The sequence below is a fragment of the Rhyacophila brunnea genome, unplaced genomic scaffold (assembly GCF_057557595.1).
Source record: "Rhyacophila brunnea isolate RB1 unplaced genomic scaffold, BYU_Rbru_1.0 scaffold_3, whole genome shotgun sequence".
NCBI classification, from domain to species: Eukaryota; Metazoa; Arthropoda; class Insecta; order Trichoptera; family Rhyacophilidae; genus Rhyacophila; species Rhyacophila brunnea.
Window position 1 is genome coordinate 56886485 of NW_028232965.1, and position 25874 is coordinate 56912358.

Consider the following 25874-nt stretch of genomic DNA (forward strand, 5'->3'; position numbering starts at 1 on the left):
TTATTGAGTTTGCACTCTTCTCATCATAGGCACACCGTACACAATGTTTAACATAGCATTACAAACATGTTGCAAAAACATAGCAATATTTTTTATACTATTCACCCATTCTGTCACCAGAGGTAATTTAGGTTGTTGTTTGATTTCGTCGACATGTTCCTTGATTCGTTTCCTATCTTCCTCCATGGCCATCCGTGTTGCATTCATGTACGTGTACATGTAACACGCAGGCTTTGTTCCGACTGTGTGGATTTTGTGGAAAACACCAGCTTTTATCTGAAAGCTTTCACCCTTTGTCAAATGGACTGCGTTGCTTTTTTCTGGATGATAATGTGATTTTTGTTTTGTGTTTTTGCGCTTCGTCTGCTCATAGAAAACCTGACCGTCTAGTACTGTCAGTGTCACGTTGGAAAAGTCCGGGGAAATGAAATTTTCCAGGTGCATTCCTAAAAGGAGGAGAAAATAATTATTAGATATATAAATAAAGTCCACTCACCGTCACGTAGCCTTACATAATGAGAATACATTTTGAAAGAAGTGATCACAGACGTTCGAAATTTAAAAAAAAAAGATCTTTTAACCACCCCCTAAATTCCATGTCCGGAAACTTGTACTCATGCAGTTTGCCGTATCACACTTCACCGTGAAATGTTGTATCGGAAATACATGGCCGTATATTAAAGACCGTCCAACCTCTTTGGGTCGTATAGTACTGACATAAAATTCATGGCGAAATAAAACACGGTTCTTCTTGGTTTACACTTTTGCAGGCCAGCAGCGAACAAATATTGAAAATAGCCGATATACTGGATTATTTTTTAGGTTAGGTTAGGTTAGGTGCCACGGTGAAATGGTTTACGTTCAATTTGCATGTAACCCGGGGAACCCCTAAATTAAGGGTCCTCACGCAATGCACATTTCGTATGTACGGAAGGTGAATTGATTCGACAGAAAAATAAAATAAAATAATCTATACGCGACACCTTACGAAATCCGTTGATGGAAAAATCTAAGCATGTAATAAATTATCTATATATGGCGGCTCTCGTGATGTAGTGCGTAAGGCGCTGGCCTTCCATCCGGGAGCTCTGGTTCTGATTCCCGGTTAGGACAAATATTCATATGATTTTTTCAAAGCTTTGTGATTGTTCAAAATTACTCACAACCACTTAAACCCTAAACAAAAGCAGGGACATGGTTATTAATAATTTTAAAAATTTGAACCAAAGGCATAGTGATATTTAGATGCGCGTCTGGAAGTGAGAAACACATGCGCAATAGTAATTATTTATATTCTTATTATAAAGCCTCAATTAAGTCTAGCTTAACGTTAACATCTCTGCATTATAATATAAATAGTTCTACTGTAGCAATTACTAACCAATCCTTTAGCGAAACTTTGGCGTAATAAAATTGTAAAATAATATTACTAGGTTCGACAGAAGTAAAAGAATAAGAACATGTTCACTGCGTACGTCTAGCTTACCGATTATAAACAAACAGTGTGCATTTTTATAATATTATGTTATGTTTTAATTTTGTGTTTAATATTTATAGTTTTATTAATTATTAATATATCACATGAAAAACGTGATATATATTATGAAAAAAGATAGTAGGTAAATCGTACTTCTTTTACGCAAATTTTTGACAATTCTCGCGGACCCTGGTTATTAAACACGGCTTTATAGTATGTAGATTATATAGTTTATTTACAAAAATACCTGGAAAATCTGCTACGAAAATTACATCTGAATAGTTATTCCACGTATAGACGTGTTCTTGGATATCATTCATAGTTTCTCTCCATGCTGTAAACTCAGTCAACAGCGGCATCAGCCATTCCATATTCTCCAGCGGAGACCAGGTCATTTTCAGGAGGTCGAGATTCGGGTTGAACATTCTTTGCTGAAATCTACCGTTCAACGAGCACCAGATGTCAATATAAATCGAAACATCTCTGAAAACAATATTTTTATTATCTTCCGCGTCTTCTTCTCCTTCGTCGTAAAATTTGTCCTTTTCATTCGTATCATAAACAACAGCGTGTTTCTTTCCGTGAACTATTTTTTCTGTTGATATTTCTTTCTTTATGGTTCTATCTGTATCGGTAACCAAATTTCTGTGCAAACAATGAGCATATTGGTACAACATATCGCCATGTTTTGTCCATCTATCATTTTGGGTCCACGCATCAGGATCCAAAAATATTTCCGATTTAGATTCATTGTCCACGATTTTGACTAGCACTAAAATTGTATCCCAGTTATAGACCATCATATCCCAAGAATATCCATACAGGCCATTTGTCCAGTTGTTGTAACCCTGAGAGTAAAAAAAACATAAGAGAATATTATTTTATTGGGTATTTAGGTAGAGGTATAATGTAGGTACAATGCTTATTTAGAATATTAATTGCTTCACGAAATACCTATCTATTCGGCTCTAATTTAGCCACGCGGGTTCTAGAGCAGGGGTTCACAAAGTGTGCCATGCGTGACTTTTTTACGTCTCCCACGAGAGTTAAATGTTAAATCTGTAATATTTTTTATTCTTTATATCAAATATAAAAAAATACATTTAAAATTAAATATCCTCTGGCAAGAATGAATGATCCAGAAAATATCAGCCTTGATTGCATGTTTTAGTTTCAAATAAACAATTAATTGCATAAATCACATGGTGAAAAATTTAAATACTATTTTTTAGTATATTAATAAGAGTATTAGTTTATAAAATTAAATATTTCTTTGCCTTACGTTTTTATAAAAACAGAAAATATTTACAAAAGAAAGGTTGGCCCGTCAAATATTTTTGATTTCAAAATTGTACCTTTTATGAAAAAGTTACGAGTCTAGCTAGACCTAGACCTAGGCCAATGTCTAAATAATGATTTAGTAGCAAAAGTGTATCCTCAAAATCTAAATCTATCGTTCAATTTAAAAAATAATCCATTTGAACGGATGAATTAATATTATAATGAAAAAGTAGGGGAAGCTGGTGTACCTTGGACATGGTTGTAACTCGAACACATGCATGTTTTTGTATATTGGCGCCATTTATCTTAAAATTTACAATAGTCGTTTGAACACTTTCCTCTCGGTGGATACTTGACGCTAGTTTCAGACGGCAAGCGGCACGCGTGTTTATGTGAAGTGATTTTGAAAAATTTCGTTAGTAAAAGTAAGTTTTTTTCATTTTTTTTTGTAAATATATACTATACTATGTTTCTTGTGTGAATAAGTAATTGTGTAATTGAATTAAATTTCATATGTCTATAACATTGGGTTAGTATAGATTTTGTATTCCTTACCTAAAAAAAACTATTAATTGTTTTTGTCATTTTGGCGTGGTGTTGTACCTTGGACATAACAAATGCGTTGTACCTCGAACATGTCCAAGGTACAACGCGTTTTCCACGCATATTGTGTATGACTATGATTAGTATTGTTCATTCATTTAAACATTCAATTTAATTCCAACCTATTGTTTAGACTTCTTCCAGGTATTTATTTAATATGCCTCGTACGTATCAAGACAGGAATCAAGAGGGTTCGCCCGGATAGCGAAAAAATACAAACTGCGATCCGTTTAATAAAAGAACAAAAATATACGCTGAACAGAGCTCCGAAACTAAATGGGTTACCCAGAAGCACAATAAGAAGGTATATTCATCATTTTGAAAATACTGCACCCTTTATGAAAATTTTGCTTCAAAAAAAGTGAAGAAGAAGAACATAATATATTGCTGCAATACATTACAGAAGCTGCATCTTTGCAGTATGCCTTCTATGATAAGACCTCACCCCAAAGCTGCCCCGCGGAAAAGTAATCGCCAAGGGCGAGAAAACGGTCGATCTCGTAGTCTGACTGATACACTGGAGAAATTAAGAATCGAGGATAAGAAGAAAACCAAGCTGGCGAAGACTTAAAATATTATTCCATCGAAAAAAACTAATTATGTTCTTAAAACAGTTTCTGCTGTTGAGAAAAAGCTATTAGTTAGTTTTGAATCTTCATCAGCAGAGTCATCGACTGATAATTTTGCACTGCAAGACTCCAGCGATTCAGAAGGACCTCGAGAATTTCCAGATGAATTTTAATCTACACTGCATTTAGAATATCAAGGGGGGGGATTTGTAATTTTTCTTTATGAAAGAGAATAATTATTTTATAGGCATGATCCTAGAAATAAACAAGGATGGGGCCAAGATTAGCTCAATGCAAAAATCGCCAAAGGGTTGGAAATGGTCGGAGAACATCGACTCGATGAATTATCCTTGATATGACACAATCCAAAAAATTCTACCACCTGAAAAATGCCAATCTAAATTTACTTAATTTACTAAATTCTAAACCTACATTTATCAAGTTAAGGAAATGGTCAAGTATTAGGGTGATAAGGAAGAGATAATTGAGGTTTTATTATTAAAAATGATTCATTTTATGTGTTATACTATCTACCTAATTCTAATTAAGATAATTATGGTGTATGAGTATAACTGTTATGAAAAAATGTTCTTTTGTTCCATAAAACATATTTGTAAAAAGGTTCTTTTCTTTTATCGTAATATACAAAACCTGCGAATTTAATGAATCTGTGTTTTTTATTTAGCATATGTACCTAAATGTCCCCTTATTACGATTTTTTAAATGTATGTCCAAGGTACAACCTTCATATGTTCGAGGTACAACACCCCTGTTATACCTTGGACCTAAATCCACATTTTTTTATATGGCCTAAAATCACCATAAATATCAAGATATTTAATTTGAAACATATATCAATGCATGCTCAACAGATGCTAAAATCAAACCAACTAAAGTTGGCAATTTCACCTATAACCAGTAATTTATGAAAAATCAAAAACAGAAAATAGGTCCGAGGTACAACAGCTTCCCCTACATATTACAAAAATTAAATTTATATTACCTACATTATTTAAAATTATTTAGGTCGTGTTTATTTTTTTAATTTAATTCCTAACAAACTAACTTATTCCGTCACCCATGGTGTATAACGTTTTTCATCGACATATGATAAAGTAGAAAAACGAAGATTTAAAAAAATTGATGATTCATTATGTTAGAGGTTTTCCATATAATCGTAACTATTTATAATAAATTATCGATGCTGTAAAATTGGCCATAAAATTCACCCGTTTCAAGAAAGATACAACCTTGCCTACTTTACCCAACACATTATTTATTTTATTAGATGAGAAATACGTTATTTTTATGCTGAAGATCGCTTGCGAGCAGCAGAAGGAGATTAAAGTTAATTAATTCAATTCAATTTATTTATTTTTTAACATACTGTGGACATTACAAATTATAAGTTTAAGACGTTCACAACATGACATTTAGAAACAAAGAAATATACAACAGTACTTATTAGATAAAAAAGAGATATATCAGTATAGAGATAGATAGTATGTTATTAAACAGTAGAAATGTGTAAATACAAAAAAATATAAATTAGATAGGTACAAAGGAAGTACACCAGATGAGTTAAGCAGACCCAATTTTAAGAATTTATAAAACAACGTCCACCTATACTCATCCCCACGTAGGTGGAATATATCAACACCAGAAGCAATTTCGTTGAACATGGTTATCGCTTCCAAAATATTCACGACTAAAAACACTACCATTGAGCCATGTTTCAGTTAACCCTATGATGTCATAGTCATCAGCCAAAACATTGCTAAAAAAATCGACAGATTTTGTTTTCAAGCCCCGAACATTCTGGTAGTAGAATATTAATCGCTTAGGGCAATTATTATTTTTATTGTTATTATTAAGTCAGCTACTCGGTAGCCGTGGTGTTTCCATCCTGGCAACCCATTCTTTAATAAATGAATTGCGGGGTCAATTTTCCGCCATCAAAACCAACGTAGGTACTTAGCTTAGTAGGGATCCCTACCTTAAATGAAGCGTAATCACTAGGGCCCGGATTTGTATGCAACAAAAACATGGTTATATGCATGCACGTATGCACTTAAAATCAATAAAATATGCACTAAAACTGAAGAAATATGCAGTTAAAAATTGACATTTTTTGTGGGAAAAAATTGTAAATTCCCACTTTACCCAATATTACTGACAAAAATCGAATAACTAGTTAATAATTTTTCAACATAATACGATATCAGAACAAAAAACACTAACAAAGAATATAAAGTTAATCAATTACAATTTTCAAAATAGTTTTTTCACAAGTACCTACAAATAATTGAATAATAAATGCAATGTAAGCTAAACATAACTTAAAAAGCATAAACTACACACTTAACTATTCGTAAATACTATGTTCTGTTTTTTTCCCGAAAAAAAATTAAGTACATTATTTTTTTTCAATATTTCAATATAGATTCTCTGGCATTAAATTTTTCCGCATAGGTATCTGTCAGTATTTTATTTATATGCGGAAAACTACCTCTCAACCTCCACTTGGGCAAACTTTAAATAATAGTGCCCGAGTTGACTTCACTTTTCCACTGATAAATCCATAGCTCGGAGATGGCATTAAAAATGCAAGTGCATCTAAGCTATCTTCCTTCCTAACTTAGTTATATTTCGATAAAATATTTTTAAAAAACTAAAATTATACATTCAAAAGCTCTAGAATATGCATTTATTTATGAAATATGCACTAATGACTCAAATATGCTCTAACGTCTCAAATATGCATCTATATGCACAATAAACATTTATTTTTGGATTCTGCGTCTTTCAAAACGGATTTCTGTGCAACTCTCATAGCTCTGCATACACCCTAACAAAACATGCACTAGCATATAAATCCGGGCCCTAGTAATCACCTTTTGACCTTTTAATAATAAATTTATTTATGCGAAGGTAAGAACGACTTTAAAATATGTATTTTCTTGAACGTGTCTCTATTGAAAAACTAGTAATACCTAATTATCGTTTTATGTATTATATTCATACATTTTTTTAACACAATGCGGGATCAAAAGGTTAACATATTGTCAGTTATTAAGAACAAATAGTTATAACTATTTCTTAATACATCATTTGCATGGTATTACTTCGTAATCATAATTGATTACATGCCTACCTAAGTATGTTTGTACAGTGGAACCCTGATCAACCGTTCTCGCATAAATTGTTTTCCCGCACGGATCGTTCATTTTTGAAAGTCCCGCCACCCATAAGAACAATGTTAAATAATCCCGCATTAACCGTTCCCCGATTTATCGTTGTCCTCAATCTATCGTCTAAATATTATGGTCCTGTCACAAATATTATCCCGATTAACAGTTTTGTTGAATATTTTTCATTTCGCTTTCGTAGAATTGTTTATGATACATACTATTGCAGACCTGTCAGTCGCGTCGCTTGGTTTGCACAGGTCGGTCAACCCTCAGGCTTGCCTCGCGTCTCGTATCACGAATTTTTATAAGTCGCAACTACAATGCCCCCCATGAAGAAAACTAGAACTCTAGCTGAGAAACTGAAAATAATTTAAGACGTCAAAAAAATCCAGGAGAAAAACGAGTTTTTTTTAAAAAATATATATGTATATATATCCCGCATTTATCGTTTTTTTTCTAGGGTCCCTTGAAAATCGTAAAATCGGGGTTTCACTGTACTTACATTTAAAGGTGGTTTGTAAAAGGTAAACCATATGTAATGTTTTTTTTTTCAAATAAATTTATCAGGTGAGTGCGCATAGTGCCTGAAGATGCCGAAAGACAAAACCCCAGTCACAAAAAATACTCAAATGGTTTAGTATAAAACTTAAATGAATTAGAATTGTAATGTTTTTGTTCAGAAATTCAAAACAACAGACTACCAACCAATGTTTTAACTGCCTATTTATAGTTCAGTAAACCATCGTAATTTTAAATAATCTTATAATAACTAGTATTCATTAATAATGTTTCCCTAATTCGTTTTATTTTTTTAATTATTTATTCAATTTTACGATTATAGTGAGACTTGGTATTTCCTAACACGTATTTCGTTTGGTATTTATTTTTTATGACATTTGTTTCATAAAAAAGCGTCACTAATGTGGCCTTGTTGACATAATCAATATTATTTAATATCAGATGTTTAAAATCTCACTTTTTCTGTAAAAAAATAAGTGAGCATTATTTATCGAAAGTAAACATTATTCATAAGCATTTTTTTACCTTTGTAATAAAGTGCGAATAAGGAAGAAACGCTTGTAGGCCAATATGAATGATCAAAAGACATGTCACAATTTTTTGTCCAACCATGTTGTCTACTTTCCCATCTGCATTTTCCAATCTACTGACTCCATCTATTTTTGATACATCATCCGTATTTATATTTTCATTTTGATCTCCACTCCCAATTGGTTGACCTTTTTCTAAGCCTAATGTTTCTTCCAAGATATTATTATCATCATAATATTTTGAAGCATCTTTATTATCTCCACCCACTACATCTTCGGTGTTCATACATTTTTTTAGAATTCCCTCTGCATCCATTTTACCATCTTCGCTCAGCGTATTCGAATCTGTTTGACATTTTTCTTGAACTCTGTTTAATTCACGTGTGGTTTTTTCTTCTTTTGTAAGACACGGTTTTGATTTAGTGTAAAAATCTATGATAAAGGTCATAGTTTTCTTAGGCCAGTCCGGTGGGTAAAATAAGGGCATTGTCGCCAAACATACCCAGGGAAACATACCTGTTGGAAGAATAAAAAAGTTTAATAATAAAAGCAGGTATTTATCTATAACCATTTTCAGTGGGGAGTATTTATCCGAACCCGAAATAAAATCATGAATCGAAATTGCCAGTGAGTCTTCTCATTTCTCATTCGACAAAACAGACATTGTGTTTCTATAATGTCACAAACTATTTATTCGTCGACTGCTACATTTGGCCTGTGGTTTTGTTTGGATGCAAAACGTAGAATCTAAATTCTAAAGTAACCGACCTAGCTTTATGATTTAAAAAATTACTCTATTGACAGAACGTGATACGAACATCGTGCGAATTCATGGGCCGATTATGTGAAGATCCTCAATAGAGTCGAAAATATTATAATCATAATATGAAAGAACATTACAATAAATATTACAATTTAATGTGGCATTTCGGTTACATGTCATACACTCATACACCACCATAAATACAAGATACATTACTATAAAAAATACATGCCAAGATTGTCAGTAATTAAGAGATGTCTTCAAATACCAAGTTGAGGAGAGAGCAAGGGGTGGATACACGACCAATTCCGGGAAAGACTTTTCGTGTATACTATAGTTTCAGGTAGACGAATCACAAAAGAATCAAAGACATTTTTCTCGATCGTAGTTGATACCTGGTAAATACTATTTTGTAAGGTGCAGATAGGGTTTCTCAGTTTCTTGTTGTAATAATTATTGTAAATAATTAGTTCCTGCCAACCGATTAATATGCAGTTTATTTAATACGTAGTGTTTTATCGTAATTGCGTATATTATGTTAAAAATGTATCATTGTAGTCTTTCTTCTCGTAGAACCTGGACTAAAACACTAAAAGCTTTTCCATTATCTTCTTCCCTGAAAACGGGAAGCTTAAACGAGAAATATAAACACTAAAAATGTAATGTTCATTCATATACAAAGCAAATCTTACAAGAATATAAATGAAATAATGTACATAGGTACTGTATGAATTATTATATTATAGTCGATGTTCCTGAATAAATTCGTCAGCTTAATGCAGAACTCTAACACACATTTTAAATATTTTACAGAAGTGTTTTTGAAACAGTCTACATACGTAAGTACATAGTTTTTTCATCAACAGTTCTACTAACATATTATAATGTATATATTATTTACATACATAATAAAATGATTGAATTAGGTTGTTTGGAAGAACCCCCTTCTAAAAAATTTAAATAGGTATGAGTTATAAGAGAATATTAGAATAGTTCTGAATTCAGCTGACGAATTATAATTCCATATTTTTAAAGATATTATAATTCAATGAAAAAGCAAGATTTCAATTGGGTATTTTTCTTATACGGTCATTATTATTTTTAATAAATATAAAAAAATCATTGGTTTTTTGCTGGAATAAAGAAATATCTCTGATTTCGAAACATAATCATAAATAAATGTCTAAGTATATAACCAATCAGTTAGATAATATGGTTGATTGGTATAACGTGCAATATTAGTTTATAAGATGTTTTGTTTTGTATCTCGCAGTGGGAAATTTCTTCCACGCCGTAATTAGCGGAAAGTGAAGTGGACGTTGAAAATGCACCCACCCCTTTCATACACGTTTTGGAGCTGTGTAGGTACATCCAGTAAGTATATTTCGTAGTATTATACGTACTTAGCACTTGTACAGTCCAGTTTAAAAAAATCCACAGTTAAGTTTATTATGACAATGTAATTTGGTTTCCGTTTGATAATGTTATACTGATGCCTTCTACAGACACACTGCCGCCATATGAGTAAATGCATAAATTCATATAAAAAATTCAGATGTTCAGATGTCAGAAATTTGAAGATGCTCATAATAAAACTAATAATATTGAGACTATTATTATTTTTATGAAAATAACATTGAAGTTAATGGCCCCACCAAACCATACCCACTCCGCACCACACCCGGTCTTAATCAGGCGATCACGGGACCCTACGTTTGGTGTGAAGCATCAATTTTTATGACTGGGAATGTCTCAGGAGCAGTTACCCAACTACTGAGGTCGCCACGCTCTCAAGTGAGCTTTGAGTGAGTTTACCGATTTTACTCTAATGTAAAGTGCCGGTGGAGAAAAAAGGCTCAAAGAATTAACAAAAAGAAAATGAATTTAAAATATTATATATAATAAAAACGAAGCTAATCATACGGACAGCAAAAATGAGGAGATCTTCACGCCCGCAGTCAGACTCCGCAATTTTTTTAATTGCAATATAATTATTGGCCTTTGTGGCGACCAGGTCGGACGGCCCGACGGACTCAACAGCTAGTTGGACCGACTTGAGCATCTCTTCCCTCTCGAAGTTTCAATACCTACCTATAACTTAATAACACTCACATTTGGAAAAATAATAACATCTAATATTATGAACTTTTGAATATTGATTTATTCTGGCGTTTGAATTTTACAAAAATTTCGCACATACTCCATGAATTATAACAATATTTAATCTAGCAAATTTTTATTTACTTAAATATGACTTTTGTATTTTCCTTGTAGACATTAAGTTTTAACGAACTTGTCACATGTTAAAAAACATCGAAGAGGCAAAGAGCATCCATTTTGTCTTCTTACAACGCGTTCTCTTTGCAAAGCAATAAAAAAGTGAAGTAGGTACCTGTGTACTTAACTAAGTACCTGCCTTTAGAATATTTCACGCGTATAACTTGTTTTACAACTAAAAGCTTATTAATTTAATCGTTTTGCATTTATTGCGCGGCATAAAATTATGCATAATGACAAATACACTTACTTATTTATTTACTATTAATAATGATCAGGTAAATATGACGTTTGGGTTACGTTCAAGAACATCTGATTTTATTGGCTTAACAAAGGTCCTTATAATATACATATACCTACTCTGTTTATTAACTACGGACTTTTTCCGCTAATAATCATATTCTGAGGATTGAACGAATACAAGTGTACCGGTAACTAACTTGTATAATTAAATCGATTTCAAAGTTAAATAAGTACATATTTAATTGTAAATTCTACATGATATGTAACTGTTTCCAACATACTATAAAATAGGTTTAAGACAAAATACTGATATATCTTTATTTATTAATGTTTTCAGTGTTTTAAGGTGAATACTCCACTCCACCTACCAGTAGCGAAAAAATACGAAGCTTTCAATTTAAGACAATTCTTTGATAGTTTACATTTTAAAGTGTTTTAATTAATAAATACGCATCTAAAAATTTACAATTAAAAAAATGTTACAAAATGTGAATTCGTTAATGGACCCTATCTTATTAATTAATACATATTTATTATTAAAATTTAGTTAATAAATTTTGTTTTAGGTATTGAGTAAGGAAACGATGAAAAGGTTAATGATTAAAGTAAACATAACAAAGCTTGTGACATCAAAAATACATCGAATACTTCCCAGAGAATGCCCTAAATTGTATATGACGTCAAACGACCAGTTCAGTATAAAGAGAGATTACTGCAAAGAATTTTTCGGGTGGGTCACACAGGAGAATGAAAACGGAGAGTGGCCCCACCATAATAATATATGTGTATTTTTGTCATGTTTTCGAGAGAGCTTGAAATCAGATCGACTTGCGAACCTTCAATAATTGGTCAGGTTAATGTGGCTTACCGATACTGAAAAGTCTCGAATTCATGAGATGAAATGAAGCGCAGAAAACCATCGCGACAGGTCGTGTGTATTCGTACATCATCCAAAAACATACCGTCAGGTCGAAGATGAAACCAAACCAATGGACTATCAGATAGTCTGTCTGCTCGATGCTCAGGAAAAGTCTGCAAAGAAAACGTAAATTTTTATTATTCATAATTATGCAATAGACAAAGAAGATTAATAAAAACAGTATTGTCCGTCATTGCAAAGCACATCATGCACGAGTTAAAAATGAAAGTTTGGATTATTAGAATATGATCGTAAATAAGTTATATTTAAGTTGGTACATAATAATATGTTCGAACATATAAAAATAATTACGAAAAACATATAAATTATTAAAATCATCGTTCATCTATCCTCATCCCAACCCTGTGCACCCTCGAGCTCTTTTGCGTGCATCCACGGACTCATTTGTACATTATTTTCATCAATGAGCATGTTTACGCCGAAAAACTAATCAACATTATCTACAAATTGTAGTCTTAGTTCAATGAAAACAAATACGTATGATTGTCAAAGTTAAGTAAGAACTATTTGTGTCGGATTGTATTTGTATTTGTGTCGGATCGCATTCACTGCTGACTAGTTAATTACCACAACACGGTCACTCCTAAAGACACGCCTGGCGTGTATCAATTAGCATGATAATTAAATGTGATAATTAACTAGTTAGCAGTGAAAGTATTGGATCTAATGGCCATGCGCCTGGCGCGTCTTTAGCGGTGAAAGACTTTTAACAGCCCACCTCCACACTTCGCCACTGGTAGTGAGTCCGCTAACAAAGGGTAAGTCTTAGTGAAAAAAACATTTAAGTGTTTTGTCACTTTTCTCAATCAAAATTGGTATTCTAAAATAAATAAAAAATAGTGTATAATTCAACAGTTTGTAAAATAATATTTGTCCACTTTTTATAGTCTACAATACAAACAATGATTAATATTTATTTTCCTTAAAAAAACACCCATTTCCACGTATGACTGCGACTTGAATCTTTTCATGTTTATTTATCTCATTTTTATTACAGCCACTTTTGTCAATTTTCAATGTGTTAGATACTGCACGGATGTGGGACCTATAACCTGACGGAGAAACGAGAAAAATCGGTACTGTTCGGTTAAAGCGGATACAGCGGAAAACGCATTTTGAAAATAGCCGATAAACTGGATTATTTGTTAGTTTGGGTTAGTTTAGGTTAGGTTGGGTTAGGTTAGGTTAGGTTAGGTTAGGTTTGGTTTGGTTTGGTTTGGTTAGGTTAACCTAACAAATAATCCAGTTTATCGGCTATTTTCAAAATGCGTTTTCCGCTGTATCCGCTTTAACCGAACAGTACCGAAAAATCTACTCAACTATTCAAAAATAAAATTCTCAGAAAAATACTTGGATTGAATGAAGAATGCTAAAGGTGAGAAACCAAGTTGAACCCAATAAGGACACGTAGAGTCAGTTGAGCTGGACACGTAAATACAATTGATCTCTATAGATAGTCTATGGTCTGACGGAGAGAAAGAGCTCCGAAAAGAAATTCTTGGAGAACGGTTTTGCAGCCGGCGATGGACCTGGGTGGGATTACTAAGATGTATGCGATATTATGTCCTAACATACATTATTTGCAAAGTCTTTACATGAATAAATAATAAAATAAAACATTGAAGGTAATCTACTGTTAATAATGACTCACTTGAATGGATCAAACACCCAATGGCTGCTTAGATTTGTCATCGCATATCCAGAGAGCCATTCTTTATCGGACTTTTTCAACCCAGCGACAAAGTACAAAATAAAGAATTGATATTTCAGAATGAAGTAATTCCAATAAGGGACAGGTTTTCCATGTTGACTCTTATCTATGTATGAATCTAGAGAACTGAAATAAATGGTAAATCATCAGTATAGTAATATTTTAATATTGTATTCATAATATTATACCAAAAATCCGGGTATCGATCGGTTGATACCGCAGAAACTTTTACCATGCCATTGGCACGGTCGTTGAACGATTTCTCACTTTTGAAAAATGAAAGCAGTATGTAGGACAATGTATTCAACATTGTCAATTTTATTCTAGGAATTGACTTTGAAAAACTATCTAATATAGTATACACTCCATAACTTTGCACTCCGGCTCTAGGATGAAAATGATATACATACCTACTTAATATATTCTAAAAATATTTTTTTACGTACCTATATAATCCATTTAGGTATGTATTACTACATAATATTAATACAAGCAGGGCTTGAAATGGACCGAAGCGCACCAGAGCGCCGTTCCGGTTCATAAAATACCCAAAATTATCGCTCCGTCTCGTGAAAAAATTAATTTGACCGTTTGAGCTAGATAGGCCATTATAACAAAAATCAGACATACTTTTTTTCGAAAATACACATAAAATTAGATACCTAACTATGTAATATTTTCGTAAAATTATCGAGCGCTCCAGTTCGTAAAATTTTCCAATTCGAGCGCTGAATACAAGTGAATATCATTTGATCTAATTTTATGCGAGGTAATCATGCAAAGAGGCGTATCAGTGTAGTAAAAAGTGCAAAGTTATAAAACGTATACTTCAGCTAATAATTCTGTGAAGATAGTAGGCCTTAGTCGACTTAACACACCTACAAATTGCCTTTAATTACTTTTATAGGTGTATAAAATACATTTGATTTTCACAACACTAGCAATATATATTTTACAAAAGCATCAACAATGATTTGGTTAGTTTTGTCGGTTTATATATACCATTTTGATAGACCATCAATAATAATATAGATGAAAGATTTTAAGTGACACGATGTTTTCAATAAATTAGTAATAATTTTTAGTTACCTATAATAATATATTATAATCATTATAATGGACAATAAAAATGTTTTTTTACAATCTTAGTTGTGCAGTTTTGCTTCTAAATTATTTGTCTCCGTATAATACATTATGTATAGGTATCGTACTTGATTAGTTAATACTATCATCATTGTGTAGTCTTAAGTGTAAATTTTATTGTACAATTATTATTTTAGGAAATCTGTATAAATCTTACAGGTAATTGCTTGCTTGACTTCCAGTCATCAGAAGTGCAATCAATCCGAAGAGGTAGCTATGATTATTCCAGAAACTTTTATCCAGTAACAAAATGTACCAGTATGCCAATGTGAACATCAATGCACTGCGTCTAAACTTGTAACCGAGGGCTATTCCAATAGATCCTGAAAAGAAATTGTATAATTTATTTTCATAGACTAGACTTCACCCGCCATACCCATGCGAATTCCAAGCTCACTATAAATACCACCACCGTCGGCAACGAGGTCCGCATTCAACCAACTTGGAGTCTCATGGAGGTCAAGGCTGTATTCTGTGAGGACCGAATGTCGTTTGTTTAACGCGTGCGTAGCGTGTTACTTGTGCTCCTGTATGGCTGTGAGACATGGCATCTTACTGAGCATCAAGAGTGTCGGCTTTTGAGCTTTGAGAATCAATGTCTCCGCCGAATCTTAGGGGTATATTAGTACGACTGCGTTACAAACACCCCAGTACGTGAGCAGACACAGCAGCCTTCGGTGATTGAGGTTAACATGGAGAGACGCTTTACGTGGCTGGGACACATATTCCGGATGCCGTCAAAGAGTGTGACACTTCGAACCCTTGTGACAAAGCCTCAAGGGTTGCGTCGCCGTGGCCGGCCCTCCCTCACTCTGCAGCGGTGCTACAAAAACGACCTACGTGCTGCAGGTCTGACATGGTGGGAGGCGCAAGAGTTGGCGATGGACTGAGGGAAGTGGCGCGAACTTGTTGCCCTATGCCTCAATACTGGGTCGTGACAGGGTGGAAGAAGAAGAAAAATACTTCATAATATTTGTTTATATTATGCGGTCTTCAGTCGGTACCTCACAGAAGAATTGTCCCCAATTGAATACATTACCATTGGCATAGCCTTCCTCCCTGAGATTACTACTTCTGAAGTAGAGCATGCGATAACAGGCATGAAAAATGGGAAAGCTCCTGGAGAGGATGGGTTAACAATTATTACATCCACGATAGAGACGGTAAAACCGTGAATGAAGTGGTTGCACGACTTTTCACAGCCCGTCTGCACGACGAGAATATCTTAAAGGCCTGAAAAACCATAAGGATCTGAAAAATTATCGGCCGAAAAGTTTGTTGATAATTCTGTACAAAGCTTTCACAAAGGTACTCGCCAACCGCCTAGAAACTGTGTCAGATGAGAACCAACCGAGAGAGCAAAACGGATTTAAAAGAGGCTACAGCAGAATGGATCAACATTTATAGGTATTATAAAGGTTGGCAGGGAAGTTATAGAACGATATCAAGAAGAATAATATAGACTACCACGCTACTTGGGTTTCATTGATTATGAGAAGGCATTTGATTCTATAAGAGAATTCCTCAATAGTAGACGCCTTGTACAACCAAGGAATCTTTAGTCGATATATAAGCAGCCTGTATATATTATAGATAGGTGCAACAGTCACTGTAAAGTTTCATAAGCCGTCTTGCAGGTTTCCCATTAGCAAGGGTGTCTGACAAGGCGACACGATCTCGCCCAAATTATTCACCGCTACCCTGAAAAATCTATTCAGGCGACTTGACTGGGAGAACAGTGGGATCGCCATTATCGGCGAATATCTCAGTCACTTGCGTTTTCCAGACGACATTGTTGTCTTTGCGAACGACCCAGAAAACCTTCAGAACAGGACGCAGGAACTTGCAAATGAAAGCTGCAAGGCAGGTTTAAAGATAAATGTTTCAAAGACAAATGATAAACTGATTTGCTGAACCAAAAAAATCCTCAACAATGGCACTCAAATCGAGCGAGTCAACAACTGGTACGTCTATCTTGGACAACAAAAAATGTCAATTGACGGGTGGTGTGTATGACGAGATTGCTCGTCCAAGCAAACTAGCATGGAGTATATCTGGCTGCACTGAATAGTATCTTCAAAAGTGATCTCCTACTGTATTTTAAGCGTAAAGTGTTTAACCCATCTGTGCTCACGTATGCATGTGAAACATGGAAAGGTGAAACACTTTTGTGGAGAGAAATGGCAATGGGCTGAACATGTCGCTCGGCGAGTGGACAGTGAACAAGCGCTAGACAAGTCCCATCATACAGTAGTACCCAAGGGGCATAAAACGCCCACAGGAGCACCCTGAAACCCGCAGATAGACGAACTCATAAAGTTCGGTGGATTTACGGCAGCGAATAACTAAGGACCGAGAAGAGTTGGGGGAGTTAGAGGAGGTCTTCATCAAGTTGGTCGACCCCGGCGAAGGATGGTGAAGATATTATTTCCCTATCTATGATTCTATGACTTTATTTCTATTGAAAGCATTGATATAAAATATATTTTTTCTCTTTCAATAATTTATGCTTGGATATAATAATATAACATAGCGGCTCTCGTGGTGCAGTGGGTAAGGCGATGGCCTTCCACCCGAGAGTATTCTGGATTCGATTCCCGGTCATGACAAAAACATTTATGTGTTTTTCTCAAAGCCTGGGTGTTTGTGATTGTTCAAAATTACTAACAACCACCTTGTACGAAAAAGCAAGGACATGGTTATTAATAATTCTAAAAAAAAATATTATGTATGTAGTAGACTTTTGTAAATTTCAATGATCTAATGGTCTAAACTCTAAAAATGTACTTGCAGCAATGTTTACCTACGTCATTCACGTTATTATTGAGGTTCACAGACACTTTTATGTATCTAGCAAGAATGGATTATTTGTTTATTAAATTGATTGACGACACGATTTCTTACTCAATCGATAAAATCATAAGTACATACGAGGAATAATGAATCCGTAATTGAAGGTTACAATAAAAAAAAATCCCGAAAAAAATTATTTGTCAGCTTTTTTACCCACTGAATATGGATAGGTACGAAAATAGTAATGTAAATTTTGTTATTTTTGTTTTGATTAAGTAGGTACATATTTAAAATATATGTGCCTACATTCTTGCATAATGAGAAAAGTACAAGTAAAATTATTTATAAAAGAAAATTATAAGTGGTATTTACGAAAATATTCTTTTATTTTAGTATACTATTTAATTTTTTACTGATTGAGAATTTTGGGACGACAATCTCAAGTATGTACCTAGGTCCTATAGCTTCCAAACCGGTCGAAACCGAAACCGGCTAACCGGGTAACCGCGGATTTCTAGTCTTACCGAAAACCGGGTATTTTTCTTCATATTAAGAAAAATAGAATAACGTAATCTAATATATAAAAATTAATATTTGTTTGTTTGTATGTTTGTTTGTTCGTATTGTATGCCCTGCCAAACCGTTCATCCGATTGCGATAAAACTTTGTCTACTTATTGCTTGCACTTGCGCGAAGAGTATAGGCTATATCTTATATATAAAATTAATGTCTGTCTGTATGTCTGTCTGTCTTTCTGTCTGTCCCGTATGCGTTCCTATACCATTCATCCGATTGCGATGAAATTTTGGTAAGTGGTTGTATGCACACCCGCAAAGGTTTCTGAATTAGTACAACAATCTCCTTCTTCTTCTTCTTCTTCATTCTATCTTCTTTTATCCTTTTATCCGTATGGTCCCTATACCATCCATCCGATTGCAACGAAACTTTCGTCAGTTATTGTACGTACACCCGCAAAGGTTTCTAAATTAGAAAAACCATCTTCTTCTTCTTCTTCTTCATTATATCTTCTTTTATTCGTATGGTTCCTATACCATTCATCCGATTGCGATGAAACCTTCGTCAGATGTTGTGGTAACACCCGCAAAGTTTACTGACTTAGTACAACCATCTTCTTCTTCTATTCTATATTCGTATGCGTTCCTATTCCATTCATCTGCTTGCAATAAAACTTTCGTCAGGAATTGTGCCAACACCCGCGAAGGTTTCTGAATTAGTACAACCACCTTCTTCTTCTTTTATTCGTATGCGTTCCTATACCATTCATCAGATTGCAATGAAACTTTGGTGAGTTGTCGTGCGCATGCCCACGAAGATTTCGGAATTAGAAAATCATCTTCTTCTTCTATTCGTATGCGTTCCTATACCATTTATCCGATTGCGATGAAACTTTTGTCAGTTGTTGTGCGCACACCTGCGAAGATTTCTAAATTAGTATTATATAAAATACAAAGTTTGTTGTTTGTTTGTTCTATCCAATTTAGATTTTTTTTACTACATATTAATAACATTAATAACGTTTGCATATTTTGGATTCGATTTTAATTTAGTGGTCTTTTGTTTGACTTTTACTCCTATTAGAATTATTTTCATATTGCCATATTGTATTACACAGATATTTTAATATTAAAAAAATAATTACCTCTTATTATTTTTTTAAATATCTAAGATAAATATAACCACGAAGCGACCATGTGCGAAGCCGGGTACTTCAGCTAGTAATATATAAAAACCACAGCGCAGCGCGGCCTAACAAACATGACATTTAATATTACCTACTAAATTTGTTTACTATCCTGAGACTTCTTCTTCTTCGACCATGTCCGATCCTAATAGGATCATATAAGCCTCCACGTAGTGGAGGTTTGTATTGACAGATTTTTGTTTTTACGAGAAATGGATGTCAGCCACTTACTCAACCTATTAGGTCCATATTCTGACGCATACACAAATTTAAAAACAATATGTGTACTTGCCAGACCCATGATTCAAACCTGGGACCCACGACGCAATAGGCCAACAATTATCAGTTAAGCCACGTAAGCCACGTTAACTGATAATCCCTCAGAGCAATAATATCCTTATTATAGTGGCCCAGGAAGAGCGTCTGCGCGCTGGAGCGACCAAGTGAAAGAGCTGACTAGGGCACCATTCATTCTGCCCTGCGACAATCGGAAGATCGAGAAGGATGGAAAGTCTTGGTTGCTCAAAGGATGGCAAAATTAAAAAGTGGGCACGATCCTCAGCCATGAGTGTACGACCGAGAAGAGAAAGAATACACCTTTGTAGAATGCAAATGGAATTTCCAAAAATCCCACCGACTTCGCTTGGTTCATATCCCATATGCATAGTCAGTCATATTTATTTATTTTCGTTGAATAAATTTAAGAATACATATTATTACAGATGGTGTTGGTTAGTTTTTTTAAAAATCATTGAGCCCTGCGTAAGCCAAACCATAATCGATAAAAAATATTCTTCTATCTATAAAATATCTGAAATTATGTGAGTGTGGTTTAATGGCATAATTTTAAATATTTTATAATACGAGTATATAAACGAATATTTTTGACTGTAAGTTATCTACTATGGCTTAGGTAGGTACGGTTTAAATGAATTTTAAAAACTAACAAACATTATCCACACATTGTAGTATTAGTTCAATGAAAATAAATACGTTTGAGTGAAAAAGTTTAGCGTGCACTATTTATGTCGGATCTTAACAGCCTACGGCCTCCCTTCGCCACTACTACTTATTATTATATAGTACCTTGGTTAAAACTACAGAAGCCAGTACCCAATATTAACGACATTTCTGAAGCACTTCAGTTTCTAGACTAGTTAAGCTCGTCGTAATTAAGTAGGGCGCAGGTGGCTAAATTGATAAAGCACATTGGTCGAAAACCGATGAATACAGTTTCGTGTCCTGTCCGGCGCTATATACCTATATTTTTTTTTTACTTTTTTGAATAGGTATGTCTGTGAGGTATTTCCAAGCGCAAGTAAGTATGTAGGTAGGTATATAAAAAAAAATTAAACATGAAACATATTTTTTTAAATTTAGATGAGTTTAAATCGATTAACCGGTTAGTTATTTGGATAAAAACCGCTAACTGAGTAGTATTTTTACTCAGGTTAATTGGATGCCATGTATCTACATACCTATTATGATATTATGACAATGTCACCAACAAGAAAAGTTGTAAATATTATTGTATGGTGACGCATAATTCATCTAGGCTAGGGATTCCAATCCCGGGATCCCGGGATCCCGAGCTATTTTCGATACCTATGAATCCCGGGATTGATAAGCATAATCCCGAAACTTTCGGGATTGATTTTTTTATCAATTTTTATGGAAAATAAAATAGAAACGAAAATATAACAGAAAAAATACTTTTAATAACAAATAACTACATTAGAAATAAACTGAGTTGGAATGGAGTTTGATTTATACCTACCCACGCGTAAGTTGCCGATTCATTTTATTTTTTCACATAAATTAATAAAAATGAGAAAGATTTGACAAAAACAATGCTTCGCACTGTTAACAAAGTAATTCCACCATGATCTCATACGTTTTACGGCAGTTTCATATTTGGCTAACTAATTAGATTTATGAAGCGGAAAGGCCATGATTTGCTTTACTATTTTAAATCTCGCTAACCCATTCCTTAAGTCTTTACTATCAGGAACAGCAATCTCATATTAAATTCATATTATTATTTATATTACAATATTATTTACTCCATTAAACTTATGTATTTCCAAGATTGAACGTATACAATATTAACAATAAATGTCTTAAATAGTATAAATTATACTGGATTTATTTTTGACCGGTTTTATCAATGTTATTTGCAAATATAAACATTTTATATTAACAATGGAAAAAAATGCCAATCCCAGGATTGTCAAATTGTAATCCCGAAATCCCGGGATCAGAATTTTGGCTCGAGATTGGATTCCCTAATCTAGGCACTACTGAACCCTGGAATATGATCAGTAAGAAAAAAGCAATTTAAAAGAATAATTATCATTTTATTAAATCAATAACACGATGCTATATTAACATAAACGTTTTCGACTGTCAATGACAAAAATACGACAAGAAATCCAGAGCACGAAAATTGTCTAAAGAATGACAGACTTTCTAGATATTAAAAAAAATCGGTAGTAGCCATTTATAAAATAAGTAATAATGTTAGAATAATGTTCTCGAGAAAGATTCAAAAATAATTATTGTCATACAACATGAAATTTGGCGAAATTTTTCCAAACTCTGGCCGCTTAAACATCGAAGGTACATTTATTTTGGTTACATGTAAATTGTACGTAAAACATTTCACCGTGGAACAGTTCGCCGTGAGCTTTCTTATCGGAAAGCGATGACCGTTAGGGTTTCCAATTTTATTAGATTCAATATAAACATTCAATTTTCATAGCTGATTTTGTCAAAATTCATGAATTCAAGAATGAAACCTAACCTTACTTAACCCAACAAATAATCCAGTATATCAGCTGTTCTCAAAATTTGTTTGCTGCTGGCTTCCTGTAAAGTGTAAACCGACAAGCACCGTGTTTTGTTTAGACTTGAATTTTATGTCAGTACTATACGACCCAAAGCGGTTAGACGGTCTTTAATATACGGCCATATATTTCCGATTTCCTTCCTTACAACATTTCACGATGAAGTGTGATACGGCGGACTGCATACGTATAAGTTTCCGGACACGGTTTATTTTATGATTAAGGTTTTAAGGTACAAACAGGTCCAGTATATTAATTTTCCTGTAAATGTTTTATAATAAACATTGATACCAACGCAATTTTTCTAGTATGTATGTATGGGGCTTATCAAAATTATGTACTTACCTACATATTATTTTCAATAAAAATAATCTCACGTTGAAATCTTGTGCATGTTTAGTATTGAATTGAAAATTGAAATTTAAGTATTGGTACTATTTTTTTTATATAAAAACACTCATTCCAACTTAAAAGGAAATTAACAGAAGCATATCCTGTATTGTGAAATAAATTATTTAAAAAAAATGTTCGAAAAGAGCTTGAAAAAAATCGCGCACAAAACCTGTATTGCAGTAGTTGCATGACAACAGATCTCTCACAAGATATTTTTTGACATTGAATACAGAATACATAAATAAAATATTACATGACGTATGGCTGCACAATTCATTTATAATATGCATTGTCATTTCCAACAGTGTTGGAAGGAATTTAAAACTAATAATTATTCACAATTAAACCACAATTTCCATTCAATTTATTGTGAAAGAAATAAATAATTTAATTAAAATAAAACAATAATGAGACTTTTATTATATTATGCTTAAGATTAAGAACAATGCTTGGGCATATACCTACACATTTACATTTACTGAAAGCATCTAGCGATATCGGATATACTACGTAAAATACAATTTACATTACACATTTAAAACCAATAACACGTATAGGTATTGGTAGTAATTATTATTGTAAAAGGAAATTCTCTTGCCTCAATATCCAAAGTGTAGGGGATAAGATACGATCGGTCCAGGATTGGAAGATGTACCTACTGAAATTTGATCGTTAACTTTCTATTATTATAGAAGTCGGCACCAAAGAGATAAAATGAGTGTCCATTGAACAGTCTCCATTTAATATTACATAGCACCTATGGTTATTTTCATCAATAAATCTTTATAAAGAAGCACGAAAGATTTTTTAAATAATTAATAGTTTGTATTTTATATATTTAGTTTAAAAATACAAAAATACAGTCAATAAAGTTAACTCGAAACTGTAACAACTTCCGTGAGGTGAAGAGAATATAATAGATTTATTCTACCAGGGTTTGAATAGTATTTATAATAAGAAGAATATTATCGAGTATAAATTTGTTATTTCTCACCAAGCCACATAATAAAATAGACCATTGTCATGTAGGGGAGTGTAGGGGGTTTCCACGGGAGTAGTGGAAAATGACAGGACCGAGGATCTCCCCATCTTAAATCTACTTCTGCGCCCCCTCGTTCATTCGGACCATCCACAACCATCATGGCACCTACAAAAAATACCAACAAATGTGTTATGTTTCGATTGTACATATCGAATATAATTAACTGTATAGGATCCTTGGCCGGATGAAGACCTTCACTGTTCTCGCACCTTTATTTTTCAATGTATGGGGATTCCGCGAGAATTTGCTTGTATAGCTTGTCAAGGTTGCTTGTTTATTAAGATAAACAACGGAGCGTTTGAAAGTTGAGTTGTTTTAGATATTCATAGGGTTGTTTTTTAACAACATTAAAAATATATATCGTCACCTTAATACTACAACTAGAAAATTTGATTTCCATTGTATTTGAGATAGCTATTGAATATGATTTTACATTTCCTTCTCTACAAAATGACAAAACTAGGTAGGCCAGAAGTTAATGGGAACTGTATTAATTTTGGGTTTGAAAATATTAGAAAAATTTAAAACCATAAATGCATTAAGTAAATAAATAAAATAATATAATATCTGCATTATTTTGTCATACAATTGAACATTATTTAATTGTTCCTTATTAGACAAGCACAATTTTCCATTTTTATTTTAAATAATAATTATAGCCTAGATTATAGTAAATCAAGAAAAGTTTAAATTTCATTTTCCCAACAATGACCAAAATCATAGTTATCTAGTTGTAACTTGTAGTATTAATTGAGGTGACGATATATATTAACACATTTCAAAATAATAATGTATGTTTGCTTGTTTGTATAAACATAAAGAATCATCTTTCATCGGTTTGTATTATCCTAAATAATACAAATTATTTAATGAGTTATTTCAACTGAACTTTTTTCTAATGCCGACACACCAGCCGTATAAAGGCTATTTATTCACTACGTCACCATGTCGCACATTGATTTAAAAACATTCAACATTGTTTTTATGTAAACATGGGTACAGATGCCGAAAGGCATAACTCAAGTCGCAAAAAATGATTTAAATGGAAAAATACAAAATATAAATCAATAACAATTTAAATTCAAATTCCATCAAGGACCCTTAGTGACTTAGTTGATTGGATTAATTCTATCTTTCTTTTGATAGAATTTTGGAAATAATAAGGTAAGTATTATACCTATATGATTTGACCTATCATAAGAGCCTAATTGTTTGGAGTGTTTGGACAAATGAAAAAGATACTTCTCACAACTTGGAAATACACAAGTAGCATGCTTTAGCGGAAATGGTAATAGATAATATTTTTTCGCAAATATATTCATTCTTTATTGTTTTTCATTTATTTTGTAGATTTTCTGATAAATTGATTGTGCTATTTAAATATTTTAAAAATATGTTATTAGTTTATTATTTTACTTTTTATTTGAAAGAAATAAAAAATATTTGTAATGAGATTTTCTCAAATATACTAATTAGGTACCAAACTAATTTATATTATTCACATACACGTGCACACAAATACTGACTTACCGCTTATATTGAGTCATCTCATATGGTTAACATTATTCAAAACATCAACATAACCTCATTTTATTTTTCGCGTATCAAAACAGAGAAGAAAATACTAGAAACATGATATTTTTTTGAACATCTGAAGAGTATCTTACCAAATAGCATCCTTGTTACTCCAAGACTGGCTGGATCGGTGGGTTTATACAGAAAATTGACAAAATTGTTAAATGAAACATCGTGAAATCGGTGACCGGTTTTCTTCAACAGAAAACTATCAAAATCTTTTAAATTTCTTTCAGCCTTTTTGCAATAGTCCCGAACGGATTTTAAATGAATCAT

General features: G+C 33.2%; 1 protein-coding gene across 1 annotated transcript; it reads right to left on the minus strand.

The window, feature by feature from the left end:
* GC (gamma-glutamyl carboxylase) lies at positions 1-25874 on the minus strand. Its single transcript, XM_085953005.1, has 9 exons — positions 25691-25874; positions 23976-24128; positions 15405-15570; positions 14045-14230; positions 12322-12485; positions 8166-8686; positions 2129-2325; positions 1725-1999; positions 1-446 (listed from the first exon to the last, which is right to left on the minus strand). The coding sequence occupies exons 1-9, from the start codon at positions 25872-25874 to the stop codon at positions 1-3; spliced, it is 2292 nt and encodes a 763-aa protein (XP_085809131.1).